Source organism: Saccostrea cucullata, unplaced genomic scaffold (assembly GCF_032062105.1).
Source record: "Saccostrea cucullata isolate Sc308-1 unplaced genomic scaffold, CSIRO_AGI_Scuc_v1 ctg1173, whole genome shotgun sequence".
Taxonomy (NCBI): Eukaryota; Metazoa; Mollusca; class Bivalvia; order Ostreida; family Ostreidae; genus Saccostrea; species Saccostrea cuccullata.
The window spans coordinates 1-22,573 of record NW_026918098.1 but is presented as its reverse complement, the minus strand read 5'-3'; the positions used below and the strand labels follow the sequence as shown (position 1 = coordinate 22,573).

At 31.5% G+C, this 22,573-nt stretch overlaps 1 protein-coding gene across 1 annotated transcript; it reads right to left on the bottom strand.

Annotated features, from left to right (window-relative positions):
* Nucleotides 1-1,398: 1,398 nt before the first annotated feature.
* Nucleotides 1,399-20,278, bottom strand: LOC134246441 (probable serine/threonine-protein kinase pats1). The gene is made up of 5 exons (XM_062728841.1): nucleotides 19,692-20,278; nucleotides 11,940-12,194; nucleotides 8,821-9,054; nucleotides 3,748-3,869; nucleotides 1,399-3,287 (listed from the first exon to the last, which is right to left on the bottom strand). The coding sequence occupies exons 1-5, from the start codon at nucleotides 20,206-20,208 to the stop codon at nucleotides 1,995-1,997; spliced, it is 2,421 nt and encodes an 806-aa protein (XP_062584825.1). The 5' UTR covers nucleotides 20,209-20,278; the 3' UTR covers nucleotides 1,399-1,994.
* Nucleotides 20,279-22,573: the final 2,295 nt, after the last annotated feature.

Genomic DNA, 22,573 nt, shown 5'->3' with positions numbered 1-22,573 from the left:
TCTATGTCCGATCAAGATAGTGTAAATTTTCTTTTAACAAATTTTCCCAGGCAGACCTCAAAATATTTATACCTTTCATACATGCACCGACAATCTCTGTTGTATAAAAAACGCCATGCGTAATATTTGTTTATATATTTTTCATATATTTTGTTAAAAGTGACATATACTTTTATAATAATTTTAGATAGCAGTTGTATTGTTTTCTTTTATTGTTCTATTGTAATGAAATATGCAAAAAAAGAAAACAAACAAACAAAAAAAAAAACAAAAAAACAAAAAAAAAAAACAACTTAAGTTTACAATATACTAAACTGCAAAGCATACATTTAAAATATTGTAACTAATAATCAATGTCATATTAGTCTTCCAAGTCCTTTATGTTCAGAATTGAGATAAATGGTTTTTTTAGGAACCCTTCCACGTATCTTTATATAAAACTCATGATTGTTTACAGCGTTTTAAATCCCTAACATATTTATGAAAATATTGTTCGGGTTATCTGATATAAAATTAATTCCAGTTTTATACATCGGTTATTTTTACAACAATTACAGTCAAGACCGAAGGCCACCTTGTGTGAGTATCTGCTTTTCTGGATATCTCAATCAATTCTTAAAACATGAAATTAAAAACAGATTATTTTATTAATTGTTTAAGTTTGAAATTCCTCACAGCTACATGTACAATAAAAAAATGTACGTGTATTTTTTTTTTAATGATTACAGTATTATTTTACTTAATATACATGAAATAAAGCTATAAAAATTCAAGTATTTCATTTTCATTATAGAGATTTTAGGAATTTACAACCACAAATCTAAAATATAGAGTATATCTTTTGATCATTCTGACACAAATGTATAGCGTGTAAAACGTTGCTAAATTTGATAATCTTGTGATGTATATTCAAAATCTTGTGATATATGTTCTTAAACTTGTGATGTATATTCAAAATCTTGTGATGTAAATTAAAATCTTGTGATGTATATTCAAAATCTTGTGATGTATATTCTATCATCTTGTGATGTATGTTTAAAATCTTGTGATGCATATTCAAAATCTTGAATCTGGATACAGACTAGGTAAAGTAACACATGTAGAAGCTTAACATAGATGGTAAACTTAAGCTGCGTCAAAACATGTCAATACAGAAATAATATATTTAAATTCGATCACGACATTGACAACATATGGATACAAATAATTTTTTAAAGCAATTTTATAGGTTTGTCTTGTCAAATATTCGTCAACGTCAACCATTTGGTTTCTCAAAGTTTTCCAGTTTCTATCTTTCCCTCAGTAATTAACGATGGACCGGATGGGGCCCAGTCAGTACATCATCTTCACATACATGTTATGGGAGGAAGACAGATGAACTAGCCACCTGGATATACATCTACATGATCTATGTATATACACGTTTAACCTTCTAACAATTTATCTAAAAATCGACGGTTGACATCGTTTTATATTGTTGGTACAGTCAATATGTACGTACTTTATTACACATCTATGTGGGTAAATCTGATAATTGAAAGCTTACATCGATAAATAGTTCATGTACATGCGTAACTTAAAGGTACATGGACACATAATTGAAGTTACTATTTTTAGTGCAGCAGTAATTAAATAGGGAGTTTTAGAAAATAAAAAAAAAACATCATTAGATATTCCAATCTTAGATATAGTTCCTTTTCATTGCCCTTTACGTAAGGATGCTACATGTATGCACCAACATTTGTATTTTTTTTTCTGGTTGTTCTGAAGAAGTCTGGAATTTTAAAAAGTTCACACGACACACAGAAACAAGACAAACAGAGAGATAAGGAGGTTTTCCACATAATCCTATCTTTTAAATAACGCCGAGGGGCAATAAAACTACGAGCCCAATAGGTGAAATGAGCTGTCGGTACAGGTTACATAAAAATTTATAAGCCATCAAACAATTTAAAATTAAATAAAAAAAATATTATATATATTTTTTTGTAAATTTAAGGTTTGGTATTTCTTTCCAATTTCCAATATCTAGTAAATTCAGCTGTATCAATGACATGCTGATCTGAAATCGTATGTAAAGGGCACAGCATTTTACAGTCTTCTTTTGGAATGTAATATTTTTCTGGTAAGAAATGTCCTTCGATATCAACAGCAATCATTTTTTCTTCATCTATTCGACATCGGAAGCCTCTTACAAACTGTACTTTTCTATGAAATGTTCCTGCTAAATTATTTAACAGGTTTTCAATTCTTTCTTGAATCTTGCACGTTTTTGCCCTTTCCAAAACACATCCTGGCATCAGACAGAATACCTGAAGTTGTATTGACTCTTCTGTGACGGACAAAAGGAAAATAGTTTCCATGCACGAAAACAAAGCGGCGTTTTTGTAAAGGCAAGATATACCATTATTCTGTAGAACACTCCAACTATCTTCTTGCATACAAGCGACAATAAGGCGATAAAACAAGAAAAATGGCAAAAAGTCAAATCTATAAATGAGGACTGATGATTTACTGTGCGAATTGTGAATCAGATTGGAAAGATTACACTCCACTTCTTTCCTGTTCATACATGGAATATAGTGGGAATTTGTACCAAGAGCCAGTAAACCAAGTCTTTGCATAAAACCAAGAAGTGATTTCTTGTGACATTGCAGATATCTTTTTTCTTTCTCATATGATCCAAGTCTAATGTGATAGATTTTGTCTTTTTCTCTAAGCTTTTCAAACAACTCTTCATCTTTATGTTTCCAAATCTCTATCAGAAGCTCGTCTCGCAAATTTCCAGTCTCGTAATATTCATCCCAGTCGCTTTGCGATACAGGAATACCTTTGAAATGAAGCTTATCTGTGATGATATGTTTAAAGGCGTCAATAAACCATTGGACGTCGATAATCACTTCCTCATTGAGACCATTTTCATTGAAATATAAGGCTTTTCCAGCATCATGGTAGTATCTTAACATATCTTGTGTTCCATTTTCACTTTTATCTGAATCCTCCTGTTCTTTAGCAGTAATCTCTGGTACTTCTGTTTTTATTTTTGAAATTTTCAAGATCCGCTCTGAGCGCTTTTTCTGATTGATTTCTAATCCAAAGAAAGACCATTCTTTTGGAATGCTTTCTCTCCATCGTTGACTGGAAGCTATGTTGAAGAAGCAAGTTTCTAAATCATGGAGAGGTAAAGTATAATCTACACAATACACGTTATCATCTCTGATGTACTGTGATAAGTTAGACGTCTTCGGAAACTGAAACCGTAAACGCTCAACCAGTTCCACTTTATCCTGCATTGATAAAGATTTTTTATTGAATTAATTTTCAAGAGGTATTAAAATACTGACAGTTTGTATTCCTGTTAAAGCATTATTTAGGACCCTGATTTTCTTATTACATTTATTTTATGTTCCTTATAAAGCATCATTCCCAACTACACAAAAAGATAAAGTCATACATCTCTTAAAACTTTCCAAGAAATAAAACAAATTGAAGGTAAATCATATTTGATGTTTTATTATAAACTTTTTAAAACTTGGTATAATCATATGCAAATAATTCAAACATATATATTTATATGTCGATCGATACCCTGGTGAAAATTATTTCATGCAATAGAACTGTTTCAGATCACTCAAAGTTTGCATTGTAATATGTTAAAGAATTAAGTTCCTTAAAAATAAAACAAAATTCTTATGATGGTGTGTTGGTAATGACAAGGCATGACATGACTAGATAAATTGTGCTCACCTTAAATTGTCTGTTTCCTTCTTCCCAATGAGTGGCTACAATTAGAACTACGGACTTTTTATCTTTTTCAATGTCAAAACCACAGTAGGTGTGTATAGACTTTATCCAGAAAACAAAGTAGTCTGTAATGTTAATATGAAAAAAATATTATCATAAAAAATATGCAAAATGCTTCTTTTAATATATATCTTACCAAAAGAAATAAACAATTCAATTTACGTCTTTTAGCAGTACTTTGAAGTCCATCATTGTTTTCAATCCGAACAGGATATACTCGTATCACATGACGAATCTAACACACATTTCATCATGATCGTCTTTTTATTGAGCCTGGAACATTTTTATTACTCTTTATGCAGGTTTTTTTTTTTTATCTACAATTCAAAATTCTGAAGTTTTTTCCCCAGGTTTAAGTGTTTCTAAGTAATGCAATTTTATCAGAGTATTTCATTGCAGATACAATAAATAAAATATGTTTCTTGAACACTTTTTTAAATTAAATTAGATAAAAGAATATTTTCACATTTTTGATGCAACTTGTTTGCTGTAAAACATGTTTCCAACGAACGTTATTACTAGTATACGAGGGCTGTGTTACAACGCGAAATGTAATAACAACGCGAAATGTAATAAACCTGGATTTTTAAATTTTGTGTTATTACATTTTGCGTCAAGATCAACGCAAAATGTAATAACGCAAAATGTAGTAACATGATTTTTACATTATTACATTTTGCGTTATTACATTTTGCGTCGAGATCAACGCAAAATGTAATAACGTGCTTTTTCGTTGTTACATTTTGCGTTATTTTATTTTTGCACTAAAGACAACGCAAAATGTAATAAAACAATATGTAATAAAACAAATTATAATTAATATTTTTGGATGCCAATAACAAAAGAGAACATAAAATTGATTCAAATATATACGTACATGTAACCAACATGGGAAACACGCTGTAAAAATATTTAGAACTAAAACAATGAGACCAATGTTAGGGCTTTTACAGACATAAATACATCTAAATGTATCGTTTTTTGACTGACTCTGATTTTAGTTATATTGAAAACAATGTACTTATAATTAATTATACAGAATTTATTTAACTTTCATTGGCATATTTTTGATAGTTTGATTAAATATCTAACCAATAACATAATTCATTTAATTACCAAAGATTGACCATAGTTTCATTTATATCTCTTGATATGTACATGTATGTATACAATGTCAAATTAGACGTGTATGTGAGTTGCAGGGAAAGGTTGGGGTATCTACTTTGTATGTTTATTATTGTATTACTGTGGACATGCAGAAATAATCCATTTTATTGTTGGATGGAAAGAAAGAGAGAGGGAATTTTGTTTTTGCTTGTCTGCAATGCTGGTTATGTGCATGGAACAGTATGGTATCATTTGTCAACAAACCTCTTCCCGCTATACATTCACACCTGCCAGTACAAATGAATAGGTTTAGTTTTAGATTCATTGCATTTGTCTATTTAAAAAACACACTGGTCACGAACCCCCAACAACTCTGCCCACAGATGCACAATTCTAATTTGCAACACCTATAATTTTAAAACATTTATTTAACTGATTTTAAATACATGTAGCTTATGAAATCAATATATTATAAAATTTATTAATTGAAAGAAATTGCGTATATCGAATTTTTTCTTTTGTTTTATTCTATTTTCATCGGCCCCTACACTATTAAAAATTGTACTTAATCTGGCTGCCGAAAAAAGGTGTGTAATAACATTTTGCGTTCTTGCCTTTTGTTTAATCTCGACGCAAAATGTAACAACGCAATATGTAATGATCCAAAAATTGTGTTATTACATTTTGCGTTATTACATTTCGCGGTGATCTTGACGCAAAATGTAATAACGCAAAACGTAATAATTCTCAAGTATGTTGTTACTTTTTGCGTTATTACATTATGCGTTGATTTCGACGCAAAATGTAATAACGCAAAATGTAATAATCCAGGTTTATTACATTTCGCGTTGTTATTACATTTCGCGTTGTAACAGGGCTGTTCAATAAATGATGTCCTCTGTGCTCGAAAAGAAGCAAAAGACGCTTTTCAATGATTTAGCCTTCATGATTTAAGTTATTAATCTCTTTTAATTAAAACACATGTCCGTAACATTTTTAATCCAATTTCTGGTTCTTTTTTGAACATATTTTTGGGTATGACCCTCAGTATACTGGAAAATGAAAGATCAAATGATTTCCTGGACTTGTTTCTTTCTTCTGAAAGGTGTTTTCTCAAGTTTGAAAATAGAATCAAAAGGTCAAATATCTGGCGAATATTGTTAATGTGAAAAAAAATAATTTTATGTTTATCCCGAAAATCCCTTTACTCTTCAGGGTGTGCGGGTTTGGACTCTGTCTTGAAGAAATTGAATGTAGTGAATTCCTTCCTTTAATAAAAAATTAAATGTTTTGCAAAAAAATTGCTTTCAAGCCTCCTTCAGATATTAAACTGGCTCCCCGAATACGAATGTGAACAACAATACTACTAATAAATCTGTCTTGCAATTCTTTGCTCTTGTCAGACGTTCACTGTTTTTACCATGTACCAAGTTGTACATGTACATCTTATTTGTTTTGAGGGTTTTATGCAATAGATTCAAGTTCCATTATCTGTTTGAATATCAAACAAACGTGGATAACTACAACTACTGATATTTTAAGATAATTAAGACATTCGAACGCTGTCGTTTTCACTTATTTTTCAAAATATGGGGCAACCTTTGAGTACTGATTTTATTTTTTACCGTCAACGTTTCTTAAAAGCAATGTAAACTACTCCCGAAATGATGTCTATCAAATTTGCTATGTATCTTAAAACCAATCATACATCATCATTATTTGTTGAAATTTGGCAAACAGTACATAAGTTGTTATAATTTTTTGTTAACAGGGAGGGTACCAATTTTTGATGCCTATTAAATAATTTTTTATCATTGAAATCTACCTGCTCATTTGTCTATAAAACAGGCATTGGTTGCTGTAAATATCACATATTTCAGTGAATATTTCTATGGGATTTTTAACAAGTTATACAACAGCTTTAATGAAGCTTTTATTTTCACTCTAGTTTACAAATTCTTTACCATTCATTTATAATGCAATGTCTCGAATAGCCCTTGTTTTCCAGCTTCTCACAATGAAACTATGTGATGAAAAGTAAATTGTAATAAATTCATTAAAGATTAAATAATAAGAGAAAGTCAAGCTCAATTTCATGTGATATATGTATTCTTTGTCATACAGTTCAGGACTTTATTTACAGAACAGCCCTCATATAACAACATTCCATTCTACGAATAAAATTCTTTCATTGATAATCAGATGTTTTATTTTTTTTTCTTTCATGATTCCAGTACGTGTACAGGTATCAAAGGAGAAACAAACTTACAACGGATACAAATACAAGTAAGGGTGATAGATGAGCTAAAGGAGAATTTTTATTAAATTATTGTTGTCCTCAAATCTCGTTATCTTACATAGAATAATAATGGAAAGAAACTATCTGTACAATTAAATGCAAAAAACAAAATACTGTTATGTATCACATACTGTAATATATCACTTGAATTTTTAATATGATATTGTGCAATCGTCCAGTTCTCATTCTTGTTAAATCTATGTTTAATATGTGACTGCCATATTGAAAATAATGTGTCACCTTATCTCGATAAGATTTTAGTATGAGTTGTTGACATTATATTTTACCTATTTTTGCTTCATGTAAAATCGAAGGATTAATACAAATAATATTGGGAAAAGAGGGTGTAATTTACATGTCCTGTTTTGGTATCCATCCTACTTTACTCAAGTCGTTTCCAGTTAGGGGACCTATATGCATTTACTATAGTAATCAATTATTCAAATTTAGATTATTGGATTCTACATTTTTAACCGGTCACGATAGTCTAGTGCTAGAGTGTTTGCTTCGTGATTGGGAGGCCCACATTCGATTTTCATTCACGTTAAACGTAAACAAAGGCATAGACTCTTTCTTTCTCAAGCGCTTGGCACTAGAAGTGAAAGTCACGGGTCTATCGGATGTAATCTTAAGGACACATGCAACGTACCTCACATACTGATAAATTTTCAAAATATTCTAAATTTTAAACTTACAATACTATTACATGTTCTTAGACAAAAAATAAGCATGCGTTACCGGGGGTTTTGAAAAGATATCAAGTTGTGACAAATTTTGCATTATTCAAAGACAAATGAACATAAGTTGCAGAACATAAGTTCCAGTTTTTTTTTTCATCAAAAATTGTTTCAGAATACACTGTAGGTGTACAAATCCATATATAGACATTAAAAGTAGTGCACACCGCTCCTTCATTTAGTGGAACTCTTCAACCCAGGGAAGAACCCAATAAAGCTCAAACTACATTGCGTATGCCCTTAAATACGTAGGTCCCGAATTACGGTAGGCGTTGCACGAAAAAGAACACTCAATGCTCAATGGCCCTGAGTGCCGAGTTTAGGTCTGAATTTGAAGCCCTTCACCGGCATAGGGTGATATTTCCGTATGATGGAAAATTATCAATACAGTATACAACCAACTAATCAATCAATAAACTGACATTTAACTTTTATCAGCTGGTGTGTATTTTGAAGCTAAACGTTGTCCTTTATTTTAATCAATCAGCTTTTGTCGAAAGGTATATTTTTATTGAATTGTGTAAGTCTTATGACATGGAGTAAGACTTTATACATGTATGAGGAACTGCGCACTACGTTTCTACAGATTTCAGTCAGTAGTTTAATTTCTATTAAAATAAGAGTTATTCCGATTAATCGTTCATCTTTCGATTACCGCGTTTGTGCTTCATTCGCGTTCCGCGTTCTGCGTTCGCTCACCGTTCACCGTTAACCTATAGTTCACCAACATGCGTTCAGCGTTCACATATTGTTCACTCTCCATTCGCTGATTATTCGTTCACCGTTCAGGTGGGAAAGTAGAACGTTTCAGGGACTGTATGTCTAATGAATACGAGATATAAAATGGTTCTTTGTTAAAAGTATACATTGTACCTCCATAAGTCCATCCAGAGAAAACACTCCCATCTTGATCACACACTTTCTCATCCACCTTCTGGTCAAAACGTTTAGAGGCGTCCACCACCACAACATAGAAAGCTTTCCTAGTCAGGTAAATCTGGTGACAGGCGTAGTACGCACACTGTCCTCCAAAGTCAAAGAATGTCAGAGTCTTTGAGTCAACATTTGTAGTAAATTCTTTTCCGTTGTTGTCCTTGCTTTTCTTTGCTGAAAGAAAAATATCACATGGTTAGTAGTTTTACTTTTCTAAACTGGTATATCTTAATTTTTTTCATGAAAAAAATTGTATTAATTGGATGGCATGAAAGGGACGCATATAAATCATTTCCATGGAAATTTAGACTTGCAGAAGAAAATTAAGTTTGATGATTTACAAAAACCGCATATAAATATATACTATTATTAACTATTGCATAATGAGTGTCTAGCATTTTCTTCCTTTTCATTTTATAATTGCTTAAAAATCGGTTTTACACTTAACAACCTGTTCAAAATTTATGACCAAGTTAAGCTTTTCAAAGGTACTTCAAACTCCAGGGTGAAAGTCAAAGGGTAAAGGTTGTTGGTTTTTAAAAAAAAGGCGTTTTCAAAAAGAATACATATGGGGAGTATAAAAACCGTAGCCCTAAGCCTAAAAAGTCAACGCCAAGAGTAAATATTTCTTTTAAAGTAGGTCACACTCCGAGTTCAAGGTCAAAAGGTCAAGGTTGTTGATTTCCAATTAAAAGATCTTGTCAAAATGATTAAATATGACTATGAAAGATGAAGTTTTTCGCCAATTTTTTTCAAAGTGACAAAGTTTTTCATAAAGTTTTCGCCAAAGTTTTTTACAGTATCAGAGTTTTCGCCAAAGTTTTTTTTATACTTTTAAAGTTTTCCAAAGTGTCAAAGTTTTCACCGTAGTTTTTCAAAGTGTAAAAAGATATGTAGCCCAATTAAAAACAATATTCTATTTTCTAAAATAAAAATCAGACATATTGATATCCGAAGTAAGACTTTTTCACAAGAAGTACAAATGTGAAATATAAAAACCTAGCACAACCTGTTCAAAATTTATGACCAAGTTAAGCTTTTCAAAGGTACTTCAAACTCCAGGGTGAAGGTCAAAGGGTAAAGGATGTTGGTTTTTAAATATATGCGTTGTCAAAAAGATTACATATTGTGAGTATAAAAACCGTAGCCCTAACCCTAAAAAGGCAACGCCAAGAGTAGACATTTCTTTTAAAGTAGGTCAAATTCCGAGTTCAAGGTCAAATGGTCAAGGTTGGTGATTTCCAATGAAAAATCTTATCAAAAGGATTAAATATGACTATGAAGTATATGAAAGTCAGTCTGTACTGTTCAAAAGTAATTATCAAGAACAAGGTCAAGGTCAAAAGGTCTAAGCTGTTGGTATCCAATGAAAGATCTTGTCACAAGGATTACATATCTGAGGTATGAAAGCTCTAGCACCCACTACTCAAAAGTAATAACCAAGATTTAAGTTTTTAAAGACTATGTCAATCTCAAAGGTCAATGTCAAATGGTCAAAGTTGTTGCTTTTCATTGAAGTTCTTCTCACAAAAATTACGTAATGATGTGATGCATGAAATCCCTACATGTAGACAGTGTCATTTAAAAGTTATTGCCAAGATCAAAGTTTGGAACTGACTTTGAAACTTTGGTGTAAAAGTGTTTCAAACTCCGAGGTCAAGAGGTCAACTTTGTTGGCACCAATAGAAAAGTTTTGTCACAATTGTGAAATATGAAATCCAAGTTCAAATCAGTAAAAAGTTATAGCAAAGTTTTAAGTTTTTGTGGACAAACAGAAAAACAGCTAGACAGACAGAAAGACACACAGACAGCTCGACAGCAAGATGACGCACAGTCAGACGGATCCTAAATAAAAGATATATAGTTAACTATAGTAAACTTTAGTAAATCAAAGTGTCAAAGTTTTCGATAAAGTTCTTAAAAGTGTCTAAGTTTTTGATTAAGTTTTTTAAAGTGCCAAAGTGTTCGCCAAATCTTTCCAAAGTGCCAAAGTTTTCGCCACAGTTTTTCAAGGTATCAGACTTTTCGATAAATATTTTTAAAGTATCCAAGTTTTCGTCAAAGTTTTTCAAAGTGTCAAAGTTTTTGATAGAGTTTTAAAAGTGTCTTAAGTTTTCGCAAAATTTTTTTTTTAAAGTTTCAGAGTTTTCGCCAAAGTTTTTCATAATGTTAAAGTTTTCCAAAGTGTCAAAGTTTTCACCATAATTTTTCAAACTGTAAAAGTTTTTCGATTATGTTTTTCAATGTGTCAAAGTTTTTGATAATTTTTTTTAAATTGTCAAAGTTTCGATAAACTTTTTCAAAGTGTCAACGTATTCGATAAACTTTTTCAAAGTGTCAAAGTTTTTTTATTAAGCTTTTCAAAGTGTCAAAGTTTATCAAAGTATCAAAGTTTTTGATAAAGTTTTAAAAAGTGTCAAAGTTTTTGATAAATTTTTTGAAAATGTCAAAGCTTTTCGATTAAATTTTCAAAAGTTCCAAAGTTTTCGATAAAGTTTTTGAAAGTGTAAAAAGTTTTTTGATTAGATTTTTCAAAGTGCCAAAGTATTCGATAAAGTTTTCCAAGTTTAAAAGTTTTCGATAAAGTTTTTGAAAATGTCAAACTATCCGATAAAGTTTTTTAAATCGTCAGAATTTTTTATAAAGTTTTTCAAAGCATCAGAATTTTTGATAAAGTTTTCAAATGTGTCAAAGTTTCAAAGTGTCAAGGTTTTCGATAAAGTTTTTCAAAGTGTCAAAGTGATCAGTAAAGTAAGTCCAAGATTTAATGTGTAACTACAGTTAACTATAATTAACTATATAATGTATATTTGTGTTAAGGGACGGAAGGACCGATAGAGCAAAAGCTATTTACCCACAAAACTTCGTTAACAGAGGCATAAAAAAGAAGTCTGTTTTATTGAAAAGAAAATCAAGTGTCTTTATTTGTTATTCAGAAAATCGAATATTGAAATAGAAAATGAAGATGCTTTTGAATTCTCTCTCTCTCTCTCTCTCTCTCTCTCTCTCTCTCCCTCTTTCACAGGTTTACGTTGAAGCATAATAAATATAACTGTTACCCTTTAATGATCTTGTTTCCTCACATATATCAAATAGTTCCCCATGCACCTCCAGTCCCTCAGTAGATTTTACTTTATTAATCTCGTCTTCACTACAACCAAGAAGACGTTTAAGTAGTGTGGTTTTCCCCGCCCCAGCACATCCTACAATCATCCCCCGGGCGTGATGGACTGTCTGTGTTCCTCTCTTAGCGTACTCCACATACCGCTCTCTGGCCTCCTGGTCCCATTGTAGTACTTCTTTAGGGACTCCCACTGTATCATTAACCAAATACTGATATCATAGAAATGAAACATAACACAAATTGTACATTTTGTTTTCTTTACTTTCACAAGCAGACTTTTGTATTTAAGATAAATACATGTAATGATTTTTTGTTTTTGTCAAATTCAAATACATTAGCTTAAACAAAAGTTATATTTGTTTAAACAGCTAAATATTAGACCAAGACACTTGAATTGGTAAAAAGGTTATATTTTAATATTTGTAATCGTCTCAATACTCGGTTCAGATTCAGCATATAGCTCTTTCCTACCTGCGACTGCTTGATCAAATAAATTGTGGTAATCTTGAATATGTACACTTGCAGATATCATGTCAATCCAAAGTCAATATTTAATCAAGCCAAAGAGGGGTTAAATTGATTAAAAACGATGCTAGGTCATCAATTAACTTAGTTTGAAAACAAGAAAATATATTATCTTCGCAAAGAGCAAGAGCCATCTTATGCATAACATGGCCCTGTACTTATATCAATTAATTAACTATCACCCCCTTTCCATTTTCATATATCAAAATAAAGTAGACACTTCGTGCTTTCATGTTCCATAATGAAATTTCGTTTTGAGAATCCAAATATTTGAAAACAGGCTTTGAGAAATTGCAATGTTCTTAAAGTTTGCAAAAAATATGCGTATTTGTCTACCTTCCGCAAAGAATTAAAATATGAGCACAGCCCACGATCCAAAAAATAAAACATGTTATTTGATTTTCAGAAATAGGCCTTTCATTATGTATAGGCATATTTTGGATCAGAAGTTGTGCACACTATATGAAATATTGAAAAACGCTTCAATTTTAGGTCATTTTCAAAGGAATTTACAGGATATGAGGAAAATGACGCATTTTATGACGTCATAATGCATTGACTAGATGTGAAATTACGTCACAATTAAAAGATACGTGCTCACCAGCAGTCAAAGTGATAAATTCTAAAATGACGCATTTTATGATGTCATAATGCTTTGACTAGATGTGAAATTACGTCACAATTAAAAGATACGTGCTCACCAACAGTCAAAGTGATAAATACTGCATTTGCAACCTAAACTGAGCGGTTTTGAATTTTCAGAAATCCTCAGGGCCAAATAAGGCCCAAAGTGGCTCTACCTCTTTAAACATTTCTGGAAACAAATATGAAGCTCATCTTGAAAATGTCTGTATATTCATAGATTATTAAGACTTAAATGTCGGATTCTATTCTATGGCAAATGAACAGTGAGTGAAGCTCAGCAGCCGCAACAGTTTCTATACAGAGTTTTCGCGCTTTCCTTTGCGTAGGAATCTCAGGTAACTTTCAGTCGCCGACGTTTCGGTCACCAAAAAAGCATTCTTGGACGAGTCCACTGGTTACTCCAAAAGGCGACGCAGGTTACCCCATCGTTAACAAATTCTACAATGTATGGTCAGCAAATGCATCGTTGTGCATCCCCCCCCCAACTGAGATTGCTTATCACGGGCCTGCAAATGATGTGTATTTTGAGTGACAATAAAATAATGGCACAAAAAAATGTTTAATTAATGTCCCTATTAACTTTTCAGATATACACATCGAGAAATAAATTTATAATTTTCACTTTTGCGTTTTTAATCTACTTCGTTTCTCCAAATTTCGAAAAAGAGAGACATCAATATTGACAATTAATGTTTTAGGATATATAGCACAAAGAATTCAATGTTAATCAAATAAACCTAAAATATAATGAAAAACAAAGAAAAGGAATCAAAACATAATTAAATGTAAGTTCAAAAGTGTTTCCAATAGTTAATTAGAGATCCAAAGTTTTCAGTGTAGTAAATAAGAGTTCCACACTTTCACTATTAGCAGTGAATCAAGCTTCCAAAAATTCACTATTATATAGTACATTGTAAATCATAGTCTCAAGCCACGGTCGAGAGTCCAAAAATAGCTCTCTCCTACTCGTGGCTGCTTGGTCATAAAAAGTGTCGTTTACTTGAATGTTAAGCCTTTCTATTGTGACATCGTATTCAGTCAATGACAAGCTTTGTTTCCATCGCATTAGTCAATACTTAAATGTTAGTCTTCCTGATATTGCTTTTACACACAAAAAAAAAACCAAGTCTAATTTATAACTTTATTTGGGATTAAAATGAACGAATTAAAAGAAACACGCTTATAGGTAGAATTTCAAAAGGCGGACTCTCAATTGTTGATATTTAATGTAAATTAAAAGCTTTTAAAGCAGCTTGGGTACCTAGATTGTTAAAGCAATATGAGCTGCATGTTTGACATGGGAAAAAATATTTCAAATGTGTTATTAACTATTTCAATTACAGGAAAATAGAACGTTTATAAATTTCGTTTGTTCATATTTGCTATGTAAGAACTTTTTTAAGCTTTGATTGAAGCAAAATTGAATTATTGTCATCCTGTACAATAATGATTTCTTATATGATACTGTTTATTCGGTTGTAAAAAAAAATATTTCTTCTGAAACATTTTAAAACTTTTTTGGTCTTATTGATCATTATTGTTTGGATAACATACAGATTAATCATAATAACACATTTCACTAGCAAAATAAAATTCTCAGAAATGCAGCTCATATTGCTTTAAAAAGAAAGGCATTTTGTACAACATGTATGATGGCTATTATAAAAAATCAAATTTTGATGCTCTTTATGTGTTAGGTTTTTTCCGATAGAAAGATAGGAAAAATTAGAGAAAATACCTATTTTTTATCAAGAAATGTTATGTTGCTTTAATGAATGTAAGCCCTGTTTTTTGAATAAGATGTCTTCCGATAATGTTCTTCAACAGCCGATATGGAACAATTCGCAGGTATATTAAGGTTACAACCAAAAATTCTACTTGCATGTATGATATGACGTCATAGTTAGCAATATCACGTGAAGTTTTAGAGATAACAATTACTTAAAATCGATATCTAAGATTGATTTGAGGTCGTAAATTGGATTAGAAGATGCAGAGGCATAATATAAACGGAATTTTGTCCTCTCTGGGTCTCCGTATTTATCACAGGGGTAAAATACCAAACCCGTGACGTCATAGCTGTTGATCATGCAGAAGCAGAGTTAAAGTGAAGCGTAACGAGAATTCATGTAAACAAACACAAGAAATCGAAGTTTAAAAGCATTTAGAATGAATATCATGTGTGAGTCATGCGGGAATAAAGCTTATGAATAAGGTATGCTAATATAACTCTACAGTGTCTTCGTAAAATAAAAGCAGAAAGGGTGTTTAATTGCCGATCAACCTTTCCTCTGTCATTCATAGAAAAAAAAGGTGCAAAAGTTCAACACTACGCCGCATACTTTGAAACTTATTTTTTGTTTCTATCTAAACTTCTTATTGTATTGTTTTTGGAAAGTGCTGCTAGAATCGTATGGTTTACGGGAATTGATGCAGTTTTTTCGATGTAATGAATAAAATGTAATAAATTTGGGAAGGTTTCCTCCGAAAGTGTTGAATAATTATTTCTGTGATAGGACAGTAGGATTCTAGCAGCACTTTTCATGGTACAGAGAAGTTTTTACATAACTATGACTACAAATTGAAATTAATAATCCCCGGGGCAGTGTTGAACTTTTCACTTTTTCATTAAGGCATTTTTTTCTAATTATAGACGTCACGTGGTGACGTCGTGGTGTAGCGCCTCTTGTAGTATATGTCTCATTGACGTCTATAGAATGCATAATGATAGCAAAAGACTTATCCATGACTTTAACGATTTATTAGTGTTACATGTTATAAAAAAGTGTTAATTTGCCGAATTCTGATCCATGTGCTGCCTTTACATACCCGCGTTTTAACTTCGTGTATGAAGGTAATACATTATCTTTTAAAAATTGGATAGCCAGACTGGCATCAAACATGTTAAAGATTTATCTAACAATGATGGTAAATTCAAATCATTGTTAGATTTTTTTTAATTGTATACAAACAAGTGAAACTGGTTGTGTAAAGAACTTTGTTCGGTAATAACCATTAATGTTTGCCCCAAAAATCAAACTTTGATGGAGATATATTTAATTAAGCTTTTGAAACAGGGGAGTATATGCTGACTTCAAAGCACTGAATATTTTCATAAGTAATGACGCTATATGTACGTAATAACTTCACAAATAAGACGTTAATTTCAGTTTTTTTTGGAATTTACAGAAAAAGGTTCTTATTCTGTCGATATTTTGAGTAAAGTTCACCGAGCGAACGTGTGTTCAGGATCAATCTTTGGATATAATGTGTAAAATGATAATATCAATGAAATATGTCAATATTGTTCCTGAACAAACTTGCGCTGTATAAATTTTAAAGCTAAAATTCTGAAATTTTGTCCATTTTGTCCTCCTTCTGAAAAAGGATATAAAATCGGACTGATTGTGACGTTATAAAACAAAAATTGTGAATACACTGCTTTGACACTATAACATTTTCTGTTAATTTATTGTTCCATGCAATTTATTGAATTCCGCACATTTCAGAAAATTTTCAAAATTTGACTTTTGTGGGGGCAAATACATGCAACAAACCGCATATAGTTCTATAAAATTCTTACTTCTGTTTTCAAACCCTTACTACTAAAGTATGAATTTTCAATTTATAGGTTTGTTAACATACGATACAGAAATCATTTTCTCTTCTACACAGTATATGTTAATGTCACAGATCAAAGATGGAGCTTTTTCTATAAAAACCTTGCACACAGAAAATTTTGTAAACCATGTTATCAAACAGTTTTAAGCTAAGAGCTCAGTGTTGAACCCTCAGAATGGAAAAAAAAAATCTATCTTTGCAAATTATATGACATACCCAATATACACCTTACAGAATTCAACTATAAACTTTTAAATTCTTTGTAATTATTTCTACCTCTGTAAATGGAAGAAGGAAATTGGTAGTCATTGCAAACTATGACACGTAAACGAAACTTCAAAACATCTCATTTTTGAATGTAGAAATGTTATTGAAATATGGAACAGATTAAGTTTTTACCTGAAGATAGATATCAAATGGAAACATTTAATCATTGGATTTAACTCTGAGCGCAATAGAAAAATTGTGTCGTTAAAGGACTCATTTCTTATGTTGCCTATAGCATTTACAAATATAAGATGCACTGTTGAATACATTCCTTGGATAAACTAGCTATAACATTTTTAATCATGTTAAATCTTCAATCTGTCTGCATATATATTTATATAAAATTTACGAGGTAAACAAACTATATCAAATACTCAAGAGTTATCTCCCATGCTGGGTCAATGATGCGTTTGAAAACTATAATTAGATTGACTCTTCCAAGATTTCAATTTTTAATCAAAAATTGCAAGGGCAAGGCGACAATCTAAAAAGTAGGTTTTTATTTTAAATTATTTATTTTATTGTGTAGTTTTCAAAAAGTGATGCCCATTTCTATGTTTTCCTTTAGTTAATTTATAATTCGCGATGAAATTACGAAAATATCCTATTTTTCATGCATTACTGTCTGTTTTAGCTGAATAACTTCATTACATGTATATCGGAAAACTAACTGAATGAGCATTACTTTTGAGAAAGTGTACATACATAGAAACACATAAAACATTGTGCAGTTAATTTTTTGTTTGCACGTTTTGGTTAAATTTCATATTTCATTTTTTGACCTAAAATCGGAGCCCACGTGACCTCGGGGGTCACAGGATGTCAAAAAATACCAATGTGAAAAGACTCTTAAAGATAACAAATAGCTATTTTTACTAGAGAGCTTTGCCAAAAAATAAAACTATTGAACATTATATGTATCGGATTCTGCGAGTTTTTATAGAAAATGTTGCCTTAAATGTACTGCGTTTACAGAATCGTTAAACAAAATCTGAAATTTAAAAATAATATTGATAAGTTATAGCCTAAATTTACCATTTAACAATAGACACTGAAAGATGGTTTTGTATACCACTGTGTGACGTAAAACATGAATTTTGATGAAACTTTACCCTGTTTTGGTGCTTGACACCAGAAATATATATCAAATTAAATTTCCTCGAATCTTGAGAAAAACTAGAAAAAGCACAAACAAATAATTCTAATAAAAACATAACATCTTGATGCAACTTATGCGGTAAAGAAACTGTTTATTCAATATCTTTTAAGAAAAAAATCGATTAATTGCTAATTTCCCGTGTAACCATGAAAACAATGTTTTAGAATAAAAATGATTTTATTTGCTGCTTCAGAAATTAATCTGTCATTTAATCAAAAAGCGTATTATATGACACACCTAAATAGTGTTTATCTGGTTGAATTTTAGTTGAATAGTATATATTAATAAGGGGCTCAGTTCACCGTATGCAAAAAAACCCTCTAGATATAACAATTGATGAATTAACACTCTATTTTCAATTTGAAGCATTAAAATGAAATTATAAAGACTTAAAGGTTTCATTTCCTTTTAGAAAATCCTTTTTAAAGTCAAAGTCCAACCCACTCTGATCTAATAAAATAAAATATGTCTTTTAATCCTCGAAAACAGTTCCATCCTTTACTACTTCGATCAGAGGTTGCTCTCTATATTAAATAACGAAAAATAGCTTTCAAAAAATGGCCGTTTTTGTAGATTTTTTTTTCAGAATATGCAGAAATTGGCGCATTCGTAGCGTCATAATGCATTGACTAGGAAGAAAATTTTATCATTTTTGATAGATATGATAGATAGTTTTGATAGATATTTTCACTTGTTTGACTTTATAAACTTTAATGAATATATATATATTTATTACTTTTGAATAATTTGTTACCATAGTAACGAAGGTAATAATTGATTTACCAAACACGTATATCATGCTGAAAAGACATCAGGTCTTCAACTTTCTGACTCAATCATTACCTGTTGTTTGCACTGTCGCAAATGTTATGGGGTTTAAATAATGTTAAAAGTTTTGCCTGATCTTAGATTGAGTTACAAATTTTAGACTTTTTTCATAGAATCATAGATAGTTTTGAGTAATTCTGAAAGTATGCGTGTAACGACTTCTATACAAAGGTCATAACAGAGAATATCTGCTAATATTTATCATACCTAAGATTTGCAAAGATATTAATTAAGCCATGCACGTTTTTGTTTTAATATGCGTTTATTTATTCGCATGCCTAACGCACTCCGAAGAAAGTTTAAACTATGAAGACACAGAAGATTTGATAGTGATTTTTTTCTCTCCAAGAAATGTCACATAAATGGTGATAGTGGAAAGATAATATATGCCAGTATGTTACTTGAAATTTTACAGAAATACATGTCCAAGTCACACAAAAAGATTTTAAAAATACGTGTATTAAGTTATACCCTAAATAGGAAAACTTTTCATTTATTTACTGATGAATGGAAGACATGTTTTAGAGTATCTCTCTACAAATTAAGGAACAACGAAGGGTATCAAAGCACAGAGTGGTCATATCAGCCATAAAAAGAGCTGTCGTTCAATTTTTATGAAATGATCAAAAACCTAATACTTACAACGTTCACTGATACTGTCATGAATCATCTTATCATTTACGGTACAGTGTGTGATGATGTCCAGCCGTAGTTTCTCTATAAAAAGGTCGAACATCTTCTTCGGCTCGTCCGGTACATATAGACATCTCTCTCCCTCACTCCTCCTATAACGCCAGGACCGGCAGTATTCAGAGATCACGTCACGTGACGCCGTGGTCAGGAAAAAATCCAAATCACTGTTATCTACCAGGCACTCCGTGACAAAGGCGTACATTACGTCATGTCTGATGTCGTCTGATGTAAACTTTATCAAGCCATTCTGGGTTTTTGTGATTCCATCAGGCAGATTTACCAAGCCTTCTTCAGCAACTTCAGGGAAATATCTATCTCTGATTTTGTCCCTTATGATCCTGTGCGATTGTTCATTGAGATTCAACTGATATTTTTCAGCTAACAGTAGAGAATACAGTAGACACCTGACATCTGGTGGATTGTTACGATGTTCACCTAAAGCAACACAAAGAAAGGTCAACAACATATAAGATATACATGCACTTGTCTATATATTGGGTTTTCATGTTTATTTTTCCTCCATTATGACCGAAATGATAGAACTATGGTATACGACAGCTAGGATTTGTATCAAAATATATTATGTAGAAAACCTATGGCATTTATTGCACAATGAAACTCAAACTTGCCTAATATAGGGGAGAATGGATATACAAAAGAAATACTTTAACATCGCTAATTTAATACAAGGAATATGTCGAAAACAAAATCAAATACTTTTTTTAATGGATCTGTGGGCCTGTTAGAAAGACTGAAACAGGGAAAGTAGGATTATTTTAATTGTTTTGATAAGATAATGACCCATTAACTACATGATTTTGAAAGTTACCAAAAATTTTATTATTATAATTATGTCTTAATTATTGCTATAATATACTTCAAGGAAAAGAAATGCAGGATAAACTTTTGAAGAGAATTAAGGAGCTATGTTCACTTTATTCATTAAATGGCCCTGTCCTTATATCAATTATTTAACTATCACCTCTTCCCCATTTCATAAATAAAGTAGAGACATGGTGCTTTCATTTATTATAACAAAATTTTTATTTGAGTATCCAGGTATTGGAAAACAGGCTTTAGAAAATGCATTTTTTTTTATTTTGCAGAAAACCACCGTAATTTACTACATTCAGCAAAGGATAAAAATATGAGTACAGTCCACGAGCCCAAAATTTTAGACGTCGTTTGATGTTGTGATCCATATAAAATATTTTAAAAAATGGTTCAACTTTGGGCTATTTAAAAAGGAATTTACAAGATATAGGAAAAAAATGACTATTTTATGACGTCATAATGATTTGACAAGACAGAAAATTATGTCGTGTTTAATAAATACATAGATACCAAAAGTCCAAGCGATAAATACCGCTTTTTTTTAGCCTTAACTGGGCTGTTTTGAGTTTTCAGATATTCTCAGGGCCAAAAAGGCTCTATGTGGCTTTTGCTCTTTTTTTTGTTCGTATTCCTACGCAACACCGTTAAGGCCTACTATGAGAAATCAACGGGAAATAGACGTGCAAAAAAGGGGCACCTTTTTAAAACTGAATTTATTTTAATTAAGTTGTTTTAGTATCACAGAACTCAAATAGCATAGTATAACCCACTCTGTACTGTAAGAAGTTCGGTCCCATCGATAGGACAGTCACGTGATGAATGCATAGTTCGTGTACTGAATGTAGATCATGAAAAAATTACAATATCGCAAGGGCATACCCTAGATGAAATTGAAAAATCAACCTATTAATTGTTTCTGCATACTTTGTAGTTTTCTGAAAAGTGCTGCTGCTTTGAATATAATTCGTGTTTTAATAGTTAAATTTTCAGGTAAATAAGCCAATGTCGAAATATGTTTTATTTTTACCAAATATTTTGTGTATTTATTAAATCACGCCCTCGATTTAAAGAAAGCAGCAGCACTTTTCAGGTTAAGAAAAATATCCTGTATCTATATTCAAAAAATGATTGAGATTTATTAAGTGTATGTCCTTGCGAAAGAACGACTTTGTGAGGCATCTCATTGTAAAATAAACGTAACCTGCACATAAAAACACGACATAATTAATAAAATACATTCTCTTGATTGTTAATGAATAATAGCAGTAAACAAAGGATTTAAATAGGTATTAATCGACTATTTAAATCCTTATAAATAATATTCCGTTTAATAATAAAACGCTTTTTTCATTTGTTAAGAATTCCTCAGTCTGCCTCTCACACAACATGAAATACGTCATTTTTACCACAATGACGTCATGTTTACAAGTTCACCGCGATCAGTGTTTTGTCTATAACCAGCTACAAGGGATTTTGCTAGCAAGTTTTTATATGTATTGATAAGTTTTATTGTTGTTAATAATGCTAATACAGTTAAAAGTTGCAAACTGTTTCATTTTCAGGTATAATAAGAAATACATAAAAGTCATATTTATACCCGCACTTTCTAAAGAAAGTTCGGGTATATTGTTGTTACTCATGTCCGTCCGTCCGTCCGTCCGTCCGTCCGTCCGTCCGTCCGTCCGTCTGTCACACTTTTCTTCCCTGAACTCCTCCTACATTTTACACAGTAGCTTAATCATCTTTTAAGAGATGGTTGGTGGTGTCATGTAGATGTGCAGTAAGGTTTCGGAATTTTGATTTTGCCCCGGGGGGTCAAATGGGGGTCAAAAAAGACGTTTTTTGTGCAAAAAGTCCCGTCTTCCCTGAACTCCTTCTACATTTTACTCAGCAGCCAAACCACTTTTTGGGGGATGATTGGTGGTGTCATGTAGATGTGCAGTAAGGTTTCGGAATTTTGATTTTGCCCCGGGGGATCAAATTGGGGTCAAAAAAGA

Coding starts and splice junctions, on each gene's coding strand:
- LOC134246441 (XM_062728841.1), bottom strand. CDS start 20,208: ATGTTGTTGACCTTTCTTTGTGTTGCTTTAGGTGAACATCGTAACAAT. Junction 12,195..19,691: donor TGACAGTATCAGTGAACGTT/GTAAGTATTAGG, acceptor TTAATGATACAG/TGGGAGTCCCTAAAGAAGTA. Junction 3,870..8,820: donor CTCTGGATGGACTTATGGAG/GTACAATGTATA, acceptor TTAACATTACAG/ACTACTTTGTTTTCTGGATA.